This window comes from Clarias gariepinus, chromosome 13, assembly GCF_024256425.1.
Source record: "Clarias gariepinus isolate MV-2021 ecotype Netherlands chromosome 13, CGAR_prim_01v2, whole genome shotgun sequence".
In the NCBI taxonomy this organism is placed as follows: Eukaryota; Metazoa; Chordata; class Actinopteri; order Siluriformes; family Clariidae; genus Clarias; species Clarias gariepinus.
Genome location: NC_071112.1, coordinates 25,508,479 through 25,525,000, shown reverse-complemented (window position 1 = coordinate 25,525,000; position 16,522 = coordinate 25,508,479). Strand labels below are relative to the sequence as shown.

Below are 16,522 nucleotides of genomic sequence, written 5' to 3'. Positions count from 1 at the left end.
ACACAACTAATAGTAGTGAAACCTTACTCACTGTATAATACATTTTGGTGCACACACGTTATGATAAATCTGTGGGCACATTTCGTGGCAGACAAACTATTTTAGGTCAGCAAGTATTGAAACAGATAGTCCTAAAGTATATAAAGTAAATACCACATGCAATACACTGCATCATCCAGTCTCATCTTCAGGAGGTGAAATTGCATACTCAGTTGGGTTAACACTAGAATTTGTCTTCCTCGGTCTAAAACCTTCCACTTTTTCTCTGTGATTAAGTCATTTGCTGTGTTGTCACTGAGTCTTAGTGCATGAGGAAATTCCTCTAAATTACACTGAAGGCATTTCTCTGAAAAGAGGCAGACACTGTGTCTGTAGATTTCTGAATTCATTCTGCTGTTACCACCATGACTTCAATAATAACACATCAATAATGATTAATAGACAGATGCTGCTGTGTAAACCCCAGCCACTATCCCTCTACACCCCCCCCGACCCCCCCCCAAAAACTTGATCAATGAGCCAATGAACTCATTTTGAATAAAGAGTAGATCCTTTTGTCAACACCTAAACCCTTCTAACATTTTGGCTTCAAAATCATTGCTGGTCTCCGCTGTACTTCTTTTCTTCACAAGTTCCAATTTGGCCTTTTGATTCTTACCGCTGATGAGCGCATCTTGTGGCGTGGCCTCAGGTCTCAAAAGTCTTTTATAAAATGTGATTATTCAGTTTCATCTAACAGCCCAAAGACATGCAGATTAGGCTAGTTGGTGTTTCCAAATTTGCTGTAGTGTGCGAGTGTGAGTGTATGTGTGTGTGCCCTGCTATGGATTGGCACCCTGTCTAGGGTGTACCCCGCCTCGTGCCCAAAGTTTCCTGGGATAGGATCCAGGACCCCTGCATCCCTGAACACAGAGACGATACAGTATAGACGTTAAGTGAGAGAGTGAAAATTCAGTTTGCTTTTTTTTAAAATATTTGCACAATTTTAAACACAGCATCTTTAGTTTAAGCCCACCCTTTTTAAGCAATCAAATAAGATTTTGGCCTTCTCATTCTTACCGTTGATGAGCGCATCTTGTTGCATGGCCTCAGGTCTCAAAGTCTTCTTCAAACAGTCTACTTCACCCCTAACATGTGATGGCACATGTGGCTGATAGGTGTTTCTTGTTGCCCAGATGTTAGGTTGACTAAACGATTAACAGGTCTGTATGTCTCCTGTTGTTTTGAACTAACTATATATATATATATATATATATATATTGTATTCATGTTTTGAGCTCAAACTCAGTTGTCTTCAGGGTATACAGTAATACATTTCTGCTGCACTCCTTGTTACTTCATACACTTTCCCAGCAAATATTTAAGGAGCCCTGACCATCAGGAAGACACCATGGTGATGGAGTGGTTATAGTCCTCACAATTTTAATTCCTGCCTCCGGTTTGTGTGCATGGAGTTTGCATGCTGTCCTTAGGTTTCCTCCCGGTGCTTCAGTTTTCCCCCACAGTCCAAAGACATGCAGATTAGACTAACTTGCACTACTAAATTACCTGTGGCGTGTGAATGTGTGTGCTTGAGTGACCTGCGATATTTTTGCACCCATCCAGGATGTCTTCTATCTAGTAACCTGAGTCCCAAGGTCTTCTGTGACCCCATACAGGTGAATGAGTGAGCCTCAGGATTAACTAGTGAGCATTTTATACACAACCTGTCTACAAAAATTCTGTGTAAGAAATGTGTATTATAATCTACTGTTACGAACGGACACCTTGTGTATAGAAAATGCTGAGTTATCTTTATCCTATACGTTAGTTGTTTTATTGCTTACCTTACAAGTCCACAGGGTCTGAATCACATAGCCTTTATTTTTGAACATTACAAACTTAAAGGATTCCATCTGAGTATCCAAATACAAGTACAATATAAGATATATACAATAATAGATGTTAAAGGTTAAGAAATTGTACAGTTTGAAAGACTTTGTTTGGTCCAAATTAATGTTACAATACCAGCCCCAATTCAAGATGGCTGGACTTAGTCTTCTAATCAATGTGTCAGTAAGAATCACTGGTTGTCTGCATTACAGTTTTTTACAGACGCTAGAACACATTTCTCAATACTTCGGTCACTTTTGCAAAACTCTTCACACAATTCTCCTAACTGACTTTCAGCTTGGCAAAGCAGTTAATTTCACATTCAAAATGCACTACAACTACCAAAACACTTTATTCAGGCCTCAAATAAACTCATTCTTCCAGAACACCAGCAAAGGTTGACAGCCGACAAACACACTTTGTCACCCACAAAACAATGACCTAAAAAACACTAACGACATGTAGCATTACACAGTGTTTTCTTGTGTAAAACAAGGACACATCTGTTATAATTGCAATATATATTGTTTATATCTGCAATATATGTTACTGGAATGAATCAGACATTATGCAAAATTCGTCAATATTTTGTTGTTTATTTATTTATTTTTTGCACTAAGGAAATCATAAAATTCTTTCCCTTCTACCTGTATAAGGTAACCGTTGAGTCCTAAGCAGAAATGCAAAAACAATTACACAAAAGTTTTTTTTACTTCTGAAATGTGCAACTGAGTCAAATGCCCTTGCAGAATACAAGTTACCTGTTGGTTTGCCGGAAAACTCTAACAATAGATGCCACTGTAGAGTGTTGCAGATTTGGCTGCACTCTCTGACCAGCCTCTCTCATTGAGAGACCATGATTTACTACATAATCAATTACAGTAGCTCTGGTCTCATCTGAGACTACAGCTCTTGATCTTCCTCTTATTCTTCTTCCACCATGCATACGTATTTCTCGCCCCCGCTTAGCCACTCTACTTCCTCCTTCAGCCACTTCTCTATTTCTGGCTGGGTCCATGTTTACATCACAATACAACCCTAATCAGCAGTTGTCTCCGTTTGTAATGAAATTGAAAGAGTAACACCTGTGTAGATGTTCATCTACAATGAGAATTAACTGTGGCTGGTTAAACTGCATTTTTAGATTTAAAATATGTTTCAATAAAATATTGCCGTCTTGCTGTCTTATTCAGTTTTGCATTATGTTATTGTTTTGAACATAAGTTTAACAGTTTTGAAAACAGTATGTAAGCACATGCAAAATGTCCTGTACGTACAAAGATTTTTGGCAGTTGTTGTGTCTGAGAGAGAAAAGAATTCATGAAATTTGAGAGATGTAGTCATTGAATGCATTTTGTGCCACAACAATGGTAATTGATCCTCAGTTTAGCCCACATAGACTTCTTTTGTGCTTACTGTGTGAAGAGTTTTGCAAAAGTGACCTAAGTATTGAGAAATGTGTCCTAGCGTCTGTAAAAAACTGTAATACCAAATAACCTTCAATTATTCTCTCTTCTCCACCTACTCATCCTCTGGACCAACTACATTTTATAAATCACTAGAATTAATTTAAAATAAAATGAATAATTCTAAGAGCATAAATTGATATAGCCAAAAATGGACCAATCTCAGGTTTGAGTCTCCACAGAACCAACTTCTGAGTCACAACACCAGACACATGAATTTTAATTGAGAAGTTTAAAAAATATGAGGAATGAGAACATACAGAGTTCGACTGTGTTTATGCACTTAATTTGCTAACCCTATTAAGAACTGTGTCCGAGATGTTTCCAGTCACTGCCTTAAATCATTTAAAGAATTTATCGCTGCTCATCGATTTATTCTTTAGGCTGTTAACCACTTAGCACTTAAGTCACTAACAGAAACTAAGCTAGCTAGCTGTATATGTGCAATATACTTTAAATCGACTTCATCTGTTGTATATTTACCAGATTCAAGGCACATGAAACTCACATGAAATGCGCTGTCAAGTAGTCTATTATGTGATCGATTCAAACTTTATTGACAGATGTATTATTTATTTTATTAAATAACCATATGCTAAACATTATAAAGTATATAGGACATTAGCAGAGTTGTTAGAAGGACAATGGTGTATAAAGGGAGAGAAGCTGAGAGCAGATTTGAAGGCAGGAGAAACAGGATTCCCAAGGTTAGATCTACTTCTGCCCCAATTGAGAGAGCTGTGGAGAAAATGTATATAGGGTGTATAAGTAAGTAAATGTAGAAAAGATAAATATATTTAAATTATGGATGTGAGGATTGGGGTGTATATTGTTCTGAATGAACTCAGAGGTGCATATGATAGCTAGGTGAATATGATAGCACCAGGTATAACAAGCCTCCTGTTCCATGCCTTACTGCACCATGGCTTAATCAGTCTCGAGCCAAAAATACTCCATAAAGGGCAACAGAGACAAAACATAACAAACATAACTGCCTCAAAGAAAATGGTTAACCAAAGCACCACTGTTGTACTGTGTACCTCTGGGGAAATGCTATAACAGGTGTTTTCTTTCGAAAACAGAAATATTTTGAGACTTTCAGAAAAAAAACTGTTGAATTTGGGACTGAATTTACTTGTTCTGGAAATTGCATGTTTTCCACAGAATCAAATAAGCGCAAACAGATAAAAATATTTACTAAAGAAATAACATTTCTTTTGGAAAACAGAAAGTTATACAGTGCACTTGACTATGAGGGACAATTAAATAAATTGTACTGCAGCAAACTGAACTGACAATTCTTGACAAGATTGAAAACAACGAATGCAAAAAAAATTCTTGCTCCTTTTTTTCCCCTCAACTCTACTCTGATATTAAGGAGAAAGTTAAAATAATTTACATTTAACTTCTAATGTTGTCCTATTCACTTTTTGATGTTCATAACTTATATTCTGTTGGCTATGTTGTGCAGGGATCTTGTACATGCAGAATTGAATAATACCTGTTTCAGGAATTGTGCTGCACTGAACAGCTCACTGCAGCCATACATCACTTTTTTCCCCTGCTTTGCCTGGAAAGAAAAACTCATCACTTTCCCATCATCACCACAACATGAGTTATGTTTTTTTCCCTCTAGAAATTCAGTTAAATGAAAAGAACATACCCTTGTATAGTCAACAAGATTTTGATATTCTATGTAGTTTCCACCACCAACAACGAAAACAATGGCCTGTAAATAAAATAAAAGTTTAAATATTAGATAAACTGCTGATCTCCTGGGAAAGACACAGGCTGAAGCATCTTGTTGATGAGATCAATGACAGGACTGGTCTGAGATAGACAGAAAAAGAATAGCAAGTCAAAAGGTATGTTGAGCAGAAAAACATCTCTCCGACTACACATCAGACCTTGAGGTGGATGGACTACAACAGAAGAAGACCAGGTCAGGTTCAGATCTGTCAGCAAATACCAAGAATCTGAGACTGCTATGGGCACCGATTAATTGGAAATGGACCGTTGAAGGCGGACTAACTGTCAAATATCTGATGTGCCTATGATATAGGCTCAGATTCCTGATCTTCCTGATTCTGAGTTGTGGCCCATTGTTGCAGCTTTAACAAATATGGCTGGTGCAAAAATTATGCTCACACAAGGTTTTTTTGTATCATTTTGGTAAACTCAAGAGGATGTTGTGTGAAACATCAGAGGGATCAGACGTTTTTGAAATACTCAAGCCAGGCCATGTGGCAGTCCATGTGGCAAACCATAAGACAGTCTAAGTCAGAGATCTCACATTTTCCCCCTTATCATGATGTTTGAGGGGATCACTAAATAAAGTTCTTTAACTGAATCTGCATGGATTCCTTAATGTATTGTGTTGCTGCAACATGATTGGCTCACTGTGTGTTCCCATTAAATTGGCCAGTGTTCCACCTCCACTACAGGTGTTCCCATTAAAGTGCATGTGAGTGAGTGTAACATTCTGAAAAATATTATTGTTGATAAAATGTCCACTCTACATACGTAAGTGCTTTTAAAAGATCCCATTATAGGAGTAATAGTAAATTATGGTGATTCTTAAGATATTTTTTGAAACACCAGCAAAACCTACCTCTTGAAATGGGTTCTTGTTCCTTGGAATAGAGCTAAAAGAATTAAATAACAGGCAGAAGTAAAAATATCGCATGACATCATTTTACTTTAAAGAGACAATAAATTAAACAAAAAATGTTCTGATGAAGTTAAGCACCAACAATACATGGTGATTTCTTTGTAGTTCTTTCAGGACTTGATCTTACTTGTATATTGTATGTGGGTAATAAAGATAAAGTGTTTCCATAATTGAATGGGTTTACCTTACTTGAATAAAGTTCATAAAGATACAGTGGTGTGAAAAACTATTTGCCCCCTTCCTGATTTTTTATTCTTTTGCATGTTTGTCACACAAAATGTTTCTGATCATCAAACACATTTAACTATTACGAACAGATGGCCGGACATTCTCCTCCAGGATTTTTTGGTAGACAGTAGAATTCATGGTTCCATCTATCACAGCAAGCCGTCCAGGTCCTGAAGCAGCAAAACAACCCCAGACCATCACACTACCACCACCATATTTTACTGTTGGTATGATGATCTTTTTCTGAAATGCTGTGTTACTTTTACGTCAGATGTAACGGGACACGCACCTTCCAAAAAGTTCAACTTTTGCTTCGTGTGTTCCCATTAAATTGGAGTACCACAAGGTACTCCACCACAAGGTATTTTCCCAAAAGTCTTGGCAATCATTGAGATGTTTTTTAGCAAAATTGAGACTTAATGTTCTTTTTGCTTAAAAGTGGTTTGCGCCTTGGAAATCTGCCATGCAGGCCGTTTTTGCCCAGTCTCTTTCTTATGGTGGAATCGTGAACACTGACCTTAATTGAGGCAAGTGAGGCCTGCAGTTCTTTAGATGTTGTCAAGAAATGTGATTTCTTGATTGAAACAGGTGTGGCAGTAATCAGGCCTGGGGGTGACTACAGAAATTAAACTCAGGTGTGATAAACCACAGTTAAGTTATTTTTTAACAAGGGGGGCAATCACTTTTTCACACAGGGTCATGTAGGTTTGGATTTTTTTTTCTCCCTAAATAATAAAAACCATCATTTAAAAACTGCATTTTGTGTTCAATTATGTCATCTTTGAGTAATAATTAACGGTTTTTGATGAGCAGAAACACTTAAGTGTGACAAACATGCAAAAGAATAAGAAATCAGGAAGGGGGCAAATAGTTTTTCACACCACTGTATTTTATTACCACATCAGTTCAGAAAAAACTCCCAGTAAATTGAACCCTACCTTTCACTGCCACGCAGCATTTTGGGGTCAAAGTATCTGTAGTCATCTGTTTCCTACAAGATCACCAAAAGTTAGGACATGTACATTAGAGTCATATCATCAGGCGACTTTCAAATTATTCAGCGAGCACAACTCAGACGTCACTGTCCGCTTTTGTCTGCGAAATTTGAGTGAGCTGTCTCAGAAGATGGGACAATAACTGTGCTCCCCCTCACTCGTCCTCCCTATTGGCTGAGGCCAAGCCTGTCTCCTCTCCCATAGGACCTCAGTCATCGTGGCCTGGCAGATCTCCCGCTCCCGCACATACTTCACCATAAAATGGAATACTGAATGCTGAAAGAGGAGCACCATGGTTGCTTCCAAATGAATAAATGTTCCAGATTTTTTGTGCTATCAGCTTACTCATTTGTCAGTTGATGTCTAACACTAATATCAAGTGGGTAACACTATTGATAGAGCAAAACGTTATTGTATTTTGGATGGTCAAAGGTTGAGTATACAGTATGTGTCTTTGTGACACTCATCATAAGAGCAGAGAAAAGCATTATGACTTGGAAAGTTACCGCCCTCTGTCTTTTCCCTTAAAAGGCTAGAACTTAATTAGGATATATGTATGGATAACAAGAGTAATAAGTGATAATTATGACAGGATTTATTTCTAGTATAAGAAATAAAACATTACAAGGGTGCAACTATCAATCAAATGTAATTCTGCGAAACTATAATATGGCTTATGACACTCACTCACTCATCGTCTACACCGGGTCGCAGGGAGCTTGGAGCCCATCCCAGGAGACTTAGTGCATGAGGCCGCGTACAGTACACCCTGGACAGGGTGCCAATCAATCGCAGGGCACACACACTCACTCACACATTCACACACTACGGACAATTTGGGAATTAGCCTGCAGGTCTTTGGACTTTGGGAGGAAACTCCATGCACACAGAGACAGGAAACAAACCCGGACCCTGGAGGTGCAAGGCGACAGTGCTAACCACTACACCATCGTGCCTGGCTTATGACTAATAACTAAAACGACTTATTTGAATGGAGCTCCTAGAAGTCTTATTACTGGAAGGATGTCAAACTTTTGCCACATCATATCCTCTGTACACAATTCCACATTTATAAAAGATTAGCATCAATCACACCCCCGGCAGTTAGAGACACAACCTCAGCAGTTAGAGACATTTTCAAAGGCAGACTTTTCCTTTAAAAGCGTCCAATAATAACTTAAAATGAAGCAATGTGCTAAACGGGAATTTCAGTACCAACACAAAGCTTGTGTGATCCAAAGGCTTATGGATTTAGAAATCATAGTGATAAAATAAAAACGGAAAGCATTCTCACCCTACTGTTTCTGATTTGAATGACGTGTGTGGAGAGTATTGAGTAGTTGGCTTTTTAGTGCTTAATAGTAAACAACTAAAATATAATAAAAAGCATACTTTTGGAGGCTTATAATGAACGTGGAAACCTACGAAAACCCTTCACATGGTGCAATTTCTGGTACATAAAATTTTAAGACTAATAGCTTTCCTGAAATAAAATATTTTTCTCTAATTCACATTTACATCATTGAAAAGTTGATTTATTTAAATAATTCAATTCAAAAGGTGAAACTCATATAGATTAATTACACACAGCTGATATATCAAGTGTTAATTTATTTTAATTTTGATTAGGGTTTACAGCTAATGAAAACCCAAAATTCAGTATTTCAAAAACTTGGGTCTGGTGTCTCACATCTTCCTTTTCACAATACCCCACAGATTCTCTATGGGGTTTAGGTCAGGCGAGTCTGCAGCTCCATAAAGCTATTCAGCAGAGGGAAACATGAACCACTCTAAAACTTCCTGGTAGACAGTTGTGCTGACCTTGGACCTGTTAAAACACAGCGGACCAACACCAGTAGATGACATGACTCCCCAAACCAGCACTGATTGTGTAAACGTTACACTGAACTTCAAGCAACTTGGATTCTGTCCCTCTCATTTTTTCCTCCAGAATCTGGAACCTTGATTTCCAAAAGTAATGCAAAATTTGCTTTCAGGAGTGGCTTGACAAAAGGAATGTGACAGTTAGAGCCTCTTGTGTCTGTGTTTCCTTCTGGCTCTTTAGTTATGCTGTCATAGTAAGACCTGCCAGAGTCCCTGCTTGCACTCTGCACTAAATATACATTTAACTTACACATTATGTGACTGTGACCATACCTAACTGTTATCTCCCCTTCCATTCTGCTCTTTCCTCTTCTCTCTCTTTCTCTCGCTGTCAAGCTACACATGGCGTTCCTGAGTTGCCAGTGACCCAGACCCCCTATGCCCTCTGTTTGACCCCTCCTGGTGCCCCGCTTTCGGTTGGAGATCTCGTCAAATGGATGCCCCATGTGGTCTGTCTAAAATGCGTGTGGTGACTGGGGACGGTTCTACTTAACATGAAGACGGTCCCGGCCTCAGCTGATGCAGACATCTGTTCCCTGAGGACTTGTGACTGCAGTCGCTTGATAGTCCAGGACTGGAATTTCCTACAGTTTACCTGAGCTTCCAATAACAAACTGGGCTCCATATTAACTTGAAGACATCAACTGTTAAATTGAACCACCAGCCTTCTAACACACAGTATGACTGCAGATCAATCCCGCTATCTGTTTCACCCAAATGAAGATGGGGTCCCTGAGTTCCTCTCAAGGTTTCTTCCTACGGCCATCTCAGGGTTTTTTTCCTTGCCATCGTTGCCTCGGCTTGCTCATCAGGGACTATCTGATTTATTTTAATTCTTACACATTTACATTTCATACAAACTTCCATAATTTTGATTGTGTAAAGCTGCTTTGCGACAATGACAATTGTGAAAAGCGCTATACAAATAAAATGTAATTGACTTGAATGTCCTGGATACGCGGACGTTGAAGAACTGGGAAACCTTTGCAGGTGTTTTGAGTTAACTAGCTGATTAGAGTGACACCATGAGTATCAAATATTAAACTCTTCACAACATTAAAATTTTCTGAGCTACTCAATTTTGTCTTTTTATTAGGTGTGAACCATAATCATCAAAATTAAAAAGAAATAAAAACTTAAAATATATCAATTTGTAATGAATATATACAGTAAGTTTCACTTTCTTAATTGATTTAATGAAATAAATAAACTTTTCGATGACATACGGAAAAGTATTATAATTGAACTGTGCAATTTGCATCATTTGCTAAGTTTAACATTATCTTTAATAAGCCACTCTGTTCAGTTCAGATAAATCTATTTTTACAGGTTGAAGGCATGCAACTGTGATGGCAACAGAATGTATAATTGTTTGCTTTTGTTATGCTAAAATTTATCTCAAAAAGGGTATCTGATTTGATTAATCTAGCAAGATAAATTGTATTTACAAAAAATCATAATATGAAACTGAGGTTGAACGTCGTGTCAACATCTTTAGCAAAAATGGCCACATGATTAACTTGTTTAACATGTGTAATAAACAGAGACTGCTAAAAATCCACAGTGGTTAACCAGTGGAAGAAACAGAACTTGTTGTCACTATTTGCATGTGTTTTTTAGATTTGCTAATGGTACATTGCAAATAACGTGAGCGCTACAAATCTTAATATGCATTGTCCTTTCACTGTAAACCATCCCCTCTTCTACCTGCAGGTGATCTCTGGATGACACAGTGCATTCATAAAACAGATCAGATTGCTTGGGGTCTTTGTGCCTCAACATAGCTCTTTGCCAGGCACATTTTATATCTCAAAGGATACATTCTAATGCAAAATAGGCAATCTGCTTTTGTAATCCTGAGATGTTGCATCTAAAGTTATTTTTTTCCTGTAATTTTTCAAATAGCAAGATCTGGGTAACATCCAGTGGATAATGTTTATGATTACAAAGACTGATGGTTGAAAATGTATATTTTAATGTTAAGTACTGTATGTGATTACAAAAGTATTTTTGTGCAACTAGTTTTTAGATGTCATTAAAGTAGGAGAATATACATAACAAGAACAACATAAAGACAAGAGAGTTCCACATATGGATCGTCCACAAACCAAGGCTTTGAGTTGCAAGAAGAAAGAACTCACTGAGGAAAAAATAACACAGAAAATCCTAAGATGTGGAAAAAGGTTCTCAGAAGTGTCTCTATTCAAAAACAGTCTCCTTCCAATCTGACAAAGTTTAAGCAATGTCTGCCAAGACAAACTGGCAAAAATATCAGGATCTGGGGTGCAAAGCTAAAAGAGACACAACCTTGCTGTAATTGCTGGGCGGTTAAGACTTATGCAACAACAAACAGGGTTCCTTCCTTTTTCTGTTTATCAAATCTTTAGTATATAATTGTTCTGGAACTTTAAATGTTAGACATTGTATAAATTAAATGGCAGAAATCTCAATGAAATCCATTTTAGCTCCATTTTATCAAATCTAGTTATGCCACAAGATTTGATAACGGGGAAAATACCTATGCAAGATACAGTACTGCAATTTTATGTACAGTCATTAAGGCAGTTTGCTGGATGTAAAATTTATTAGCATTAACAAATGGGTTATATGTTGCACCACATTACAAGCAATATCTAATAGCAATATCTAATATAATGAGAAATAACTCACCGGATTTGACTTCATATCCATCAGGTTGTCCAAGATTCGAGTAACTGGCAGATTCTATATAAAAATATAAAGTTTAAAGATAAAGATTAATATTAATTTTTAACTAGCAAATAAAGACTAATTAAAACTTGTTAAATAATAAACTTTGCTGTCTTAACTATAACCATGTTTGTTTTTCATTTGTTTTCTCAAATTAACAAAAATTAAGGATTTGCACAGGAGGTAGAAGATTAAAAACAGATTTATTCTCCCCAGTTTGACCCTGAGGTTACTGTATAGAGTTCTTATGCATGTTTCCCGTGTCCCCATGGATTTCTGCCTCTCAGATGCAGCTGCTTCAGTTTTCTCATCCTCAGTGATCCTGGAGTAGGCTAGGATGCATTCTAACCCTGACAATGATAAATCCATTAATGACTGTAAAATAATCAGTGATGAACTAAGAAAATGACCTAGAATCCCTGAATCCCATCGAAAAGTTCTGTTGGCTCTAGTTTAGCTCAGTCAACATTCAGGAAACCAAACAACTGGGTACTGGGTAAATGATGGATGGAAAAAGTACCGTTTTCTTTCAAGCATTCATTGTGGTATCTTACTATGGGCACATGCCTCCTCTGCATAGTTCTCACAAGCCCTTATTTCAATACGTGAAGCTCTAGTTGGCTAACTGACAGGACATTGAGAAGTAGACCCTCCTCAACTGTACTGTGGGCTGACACACCATCGCCACAACATTCAAATGTTCTTTCTTTAATCAGAACACACTACCTTGAAATATCTTTTTTTTCTGTTTTGCTAATAGTCCACAGATTAAGCTAACTGGCCCTCCAGCAATAACCTTATAAATGTCTCCACTATCTGTTGTGGATATTTTTTTCCATGGATCTATTCCACACCAAAGAGACAGTGATGCCTCTCTCTTGCGTGTGGTTATTCAGCAACAAGACCTCAGGCAGGGACACTCTTACCAGGTGTGCATTTATTGAGCTTCAATATACAAAGTCTGCATTAGCTACCACACTTACACCAACTTTGTGAATGGCGTTGCAGGTTACTTGGTGATGGGTGCAAAGATTCCAGGGACTATACTCATGCCAAGCTTGGGAGGATTAGTTTCTAAGATAGCACTGAACATGCAGCCTTTTGTTAATATTAGTATTGTCTTTTAATGAGTAAAAAAAATCCCCCTTTTTTTTTATTAATTTAATTAAGAAACACTATCAAAAAAGAGTGAGGTATCCCCATATTGAGATCACTGAAAGAATAGAAGTGCTGGTGTTTTAGTTAGGGAAGGGAAAATTATCTAGCCACTCTCCACTCCCTAGCATAACAACCAGTCCCTAGACAACAAACAACAATGAGCTGAGAGAGCAGGATCTCTTCCAGTGAAACAAGAGATGCTGCAGAACAGAAACCTGGCTAACAGAGGACATACCGGACAGAACCATTGAACCTGAAAGTGTTATCCCATACACACTTTAAAATACTCTGTTAAGAGCAAAAATATGGGAGTGTGTATTAAGATAAACAAGGATTGGTGCAATCTTCAGAAATTACTAACACTTAAGACCTTTTATTCACCTGATCTGGAAAACATCATGCTTAAGTGCCAGCAACCCTAACCACAAGCAGAAAAAAAAAATACTGTACAATGAGATCAATGAACTTGAAAACTGCCTACCCAGAAGCTACCATTAGAGCTACTGAGGTCTCTCTACAAAGCAATCTTGGCCCCAAATCCTACCAGGACATTTTACACCACACACCAAAAGACCAGATGCTTTGGCTTTGATGATGGGAGAGTTAAGCCACTTGGTAAAGTCTTCTCCATCATAAGACAAAGACTTTCAGTAGGATTAAGGTCAGGACACTGTGGGAAAATTCAGGTTTGGATCAGACATCATCAATAAATACATACACCCTGTCACAGGTTTAACCAGGAAGTATCCAGATGATGCTGTTCCTACTTAGATAGTTTGGTTATATCCCAGCAGACACAATGGTTTAAGAGCAAAGTTTGAAAAGCAATAAACCTACAGTCTACAGATTTTGCTTTCAGGGCCACAACAGAATACAAACAGTTACAATGTTAGTGGAGCAATCAAAACAGGCAAACCTGAGTACTTTATAGAAACAGAATAAATACAATCACAGATTCAAAAAGTATTTAACAAGACTGCAGACCATAACAGCCTTCAAAACCAGATACATTTTTAACAGCATAAACTCCACCACCTTTTTCACCAAAAAGCTGAACATGCAACAGTTGTGTCAAAATCAATACCGCCGATGTCACAGCATGTGCTCTCAATCTAGCTGATGTAGCTAACAGTTTATTAGTTCATGTGCATGGTGTACTCAACCTCTTAAGGTGAAACAACACTCACAAAGATACCAAGTGAGTCGGCATTACTGACTGCATCCCTCAACATGTGCTGATCAGTTAACCATGGATAGCCACAGACATCTTCAATCTGTCTCTTCCTGAGCGCTTCAAATAAGTCTGCCAGTGTGTCTGGTTTCTAAATGTACAAAGTGACCTGTACCACTTCCACTTTCATCATCAGCAAGTGCTTGAAAAGACATCCATGTTAAGAGTGCTGTAGATTAAAGGTCAGCGTTAAACACCACAGTGCCTTCTAGGTGACTTTAAAGCCTGAGACCAAGGCGAATTAATCTTTAGCTTTCTGACATCAGGTGTCCTGAGTGCTGAAAAGGTGACTAGTTCACATTAGTCAATGCCATACATGCATATGCTGTCACACTAACTTAATAAGTGTGCTCTGTCCCATTATTTTAAAGGAGGTTCGTGAGAATATGGATATGCTTTAGCAGAGTCATCATAGATCTATTTGCCATAAAGAAGAATACTCCCTGATGTGTTCTCGGATTTATTCCTTGATCAGTCAGAACACACCAACATGAGTGAATGCACCAGCTATTTGCTGCAAGTTCACCTTTATGTGCTTCTACTGCAGGTCCTAATGTTACTTTGGCCAAGGTGAGAGACGTGGGCTCATCACTTATTCTGATAGCTGAGAACTGGCAAAACAAGCCTGCAGAAATAACGGTGGGTGTCTAACTGAAACAACTGCAAATTTATTCTGATGGATTCAGATTATGACTTAAAGAGCCACTGAAAGAGATAAAGTTTGCTCTGTGACATGATGGATCTCCCCATTAACAACAGTCATAACAGTGGCCTTATACTCACATGTTGTTTCAAGACCAGATTTTTCACACCTTCCATGACAAATTGTGAGCCAGAGTTCATGACTCTGGAAAAAAGCCTGAAAAATAACAGACAGATCACCTTAGATCTTAACATCAACGAAAGGACTTATTTTCATATGTTAAAAACTTAATAAAGCTTCTTACCCCATTGGTTTCACTCCACTGTTACCGTAACTGGCTGGTGCAGCAGCCATCTTTGTAAAAGCTCTGGAAAATGAAATATACAAGTTGCATATGCAGTTCTTATATTTTTCTTGTAAAATTTTCTGCAGTTATTGTGAAATTGTAAAATATTATGTGTTTGCTGACACTGGCAAGAACTCACTTCCACTGCTTTATGTAGTTCAAAGGGGACAGGTCACAGCCAGCATCAATCAAAGACTTTCTATATTGCTCGAGATCACCCTGCAAATGAACAAACTGTCTAAGATTCAAAAAAAACATTTATTTAACATTTTTAATCAGGAAAAAAATCTGCATGGTGACTGACATAGTTACAATGCATTTGACTTATATTATGGGGTTCTGTCAGCACCCTGCTGTATCAAGGCTGAGGACAAACTTCCAACCTTTACAGATATACAGATATGTTTTTACCAATATCATTACTAACACAGAAGACAAACAAACAATGGCAAAGTTTGAGCATAGTGTTAGCCAAAAATCATGAGCTTCAGAGAAACCCAGATGAAAGGAAGGATACCAGATGATGTGGGACAAGATTTCTTGCTCAACTTCAGCTGTCTGTCCTATGAACACAACAACCCCTTTTGAAGAGGACATTATAAAACAGCCTGCACTCATCAACATGATAGTCAGAGACAGCAAGTCATTGACAACTGCCCATAACCCTTGTCCGAATACTTTCTAAGTTCTCGGGGGTAAACAGTAGTCACTGTTGTGGAAGCAGAGTCTGGACTCTATCCAATCTGTGGTCATCCATATCCCAGCTCTTGGCTCCCTTAACAACCTCTGAAGATTGGAGGGAATTTACACTATCATTCTTCTGTCCGGTTAAGTAACATCTAGCAGAAGTGACCCCGCCAGGAGTAAAACAATCCTGCATTATTGGCTACAAGATTTATAAAGCTTGGCTATGGCATCAAAAGGTGTCAGTGTTTCCCAAACCTGTACCAAAGAACAACAAGGCTTTTGAGCAGGATCTGAAAATAGGCTTTAAGAACACAGAAATGGTGTAGCATGGAGGACACATACTGTGTTTGGCTTGGGTCTGTGTTTCACATAGGCATCCATGCATCTACCGCTAATTATAATAAATCTTTTTACCGAAAGTGCACACCAGGAGAGCCTACCACAAGCCATCTGCACAAAACACTAGACTGCTATGGGCCCACACAATCTAGGGAGACTGGAGGATAAGAAGTATGTAATTTTACCTCAGATGGAGGCTGCTGGGAGGTGATATAGTAGATCAGGAAAAGTCTCATCTTATCCTCTGGTGTTCCAGCTACCAACAAAAATTAATAATCCATCATTAAAGGTTT

The 16,522-nt window shown here is 38.1% G+C and overlaps 1 protein-coding gene across 2 annotated transcripts in view; it reads right to left on the bottom strand.

Annotated features, from left to right (window-relative positions):
• Window positions 1-1,845: 1,845 nt before the first annotated feature.
• The window catches only part of scfd1 (sec1 family domain containing 1), a 30,514-nt gene continuing 15,837 nt past the window's right edge, over window positions 1,846-16,522 (bottom strand). The window contains exons 16-25 of one of the 2 annotated variants that reach the window (XM_053509484.1): window positions 16,415-16,485; window positions 15,343-15,422; window positions 15,162-15,224; window positions 14,998-15,073; window positions 11,787-11,840; window positions 7,176-7,228; window positions 5,950-5,983; window positions 5,002-5,067; window positions 4,840-4,908; window positions 1,846-4,076 (exon numbers count right to left, since the gene is read on the bottom strand). In XM_053509484.1, the coding sequence (XP_053365459.1) occupies window positions 4,053-4,076; window positions 4,840-4,908; window positions 5,002-5,067; window positions 5,950-5,983; window positions 7,176-7,228; window positions 11,787-11,840; window positions 14,998-15,073; window positions 15,162-15,224; window positions 15,343-15,422; window positions 16,415-16,485 (590 nt within the window). In that variant the 3' untranslated portion in view covers window positions 1,846-4,052. Of the gene's footprint in view, window positions 4,077-4,839; window positions 5,068-5,949; window positions 5,984-7,175; window positions 7,229-11,786; window positions 11,841-14,997; window positions 15,074-15,161; window positions 15,225-15,342; window positions 15,423-16,414; window positions 16,486-16,522 lie in introns of both variants that reach the window. The other variant, XM_053509483.1, reaches the window with a different exon arrangement.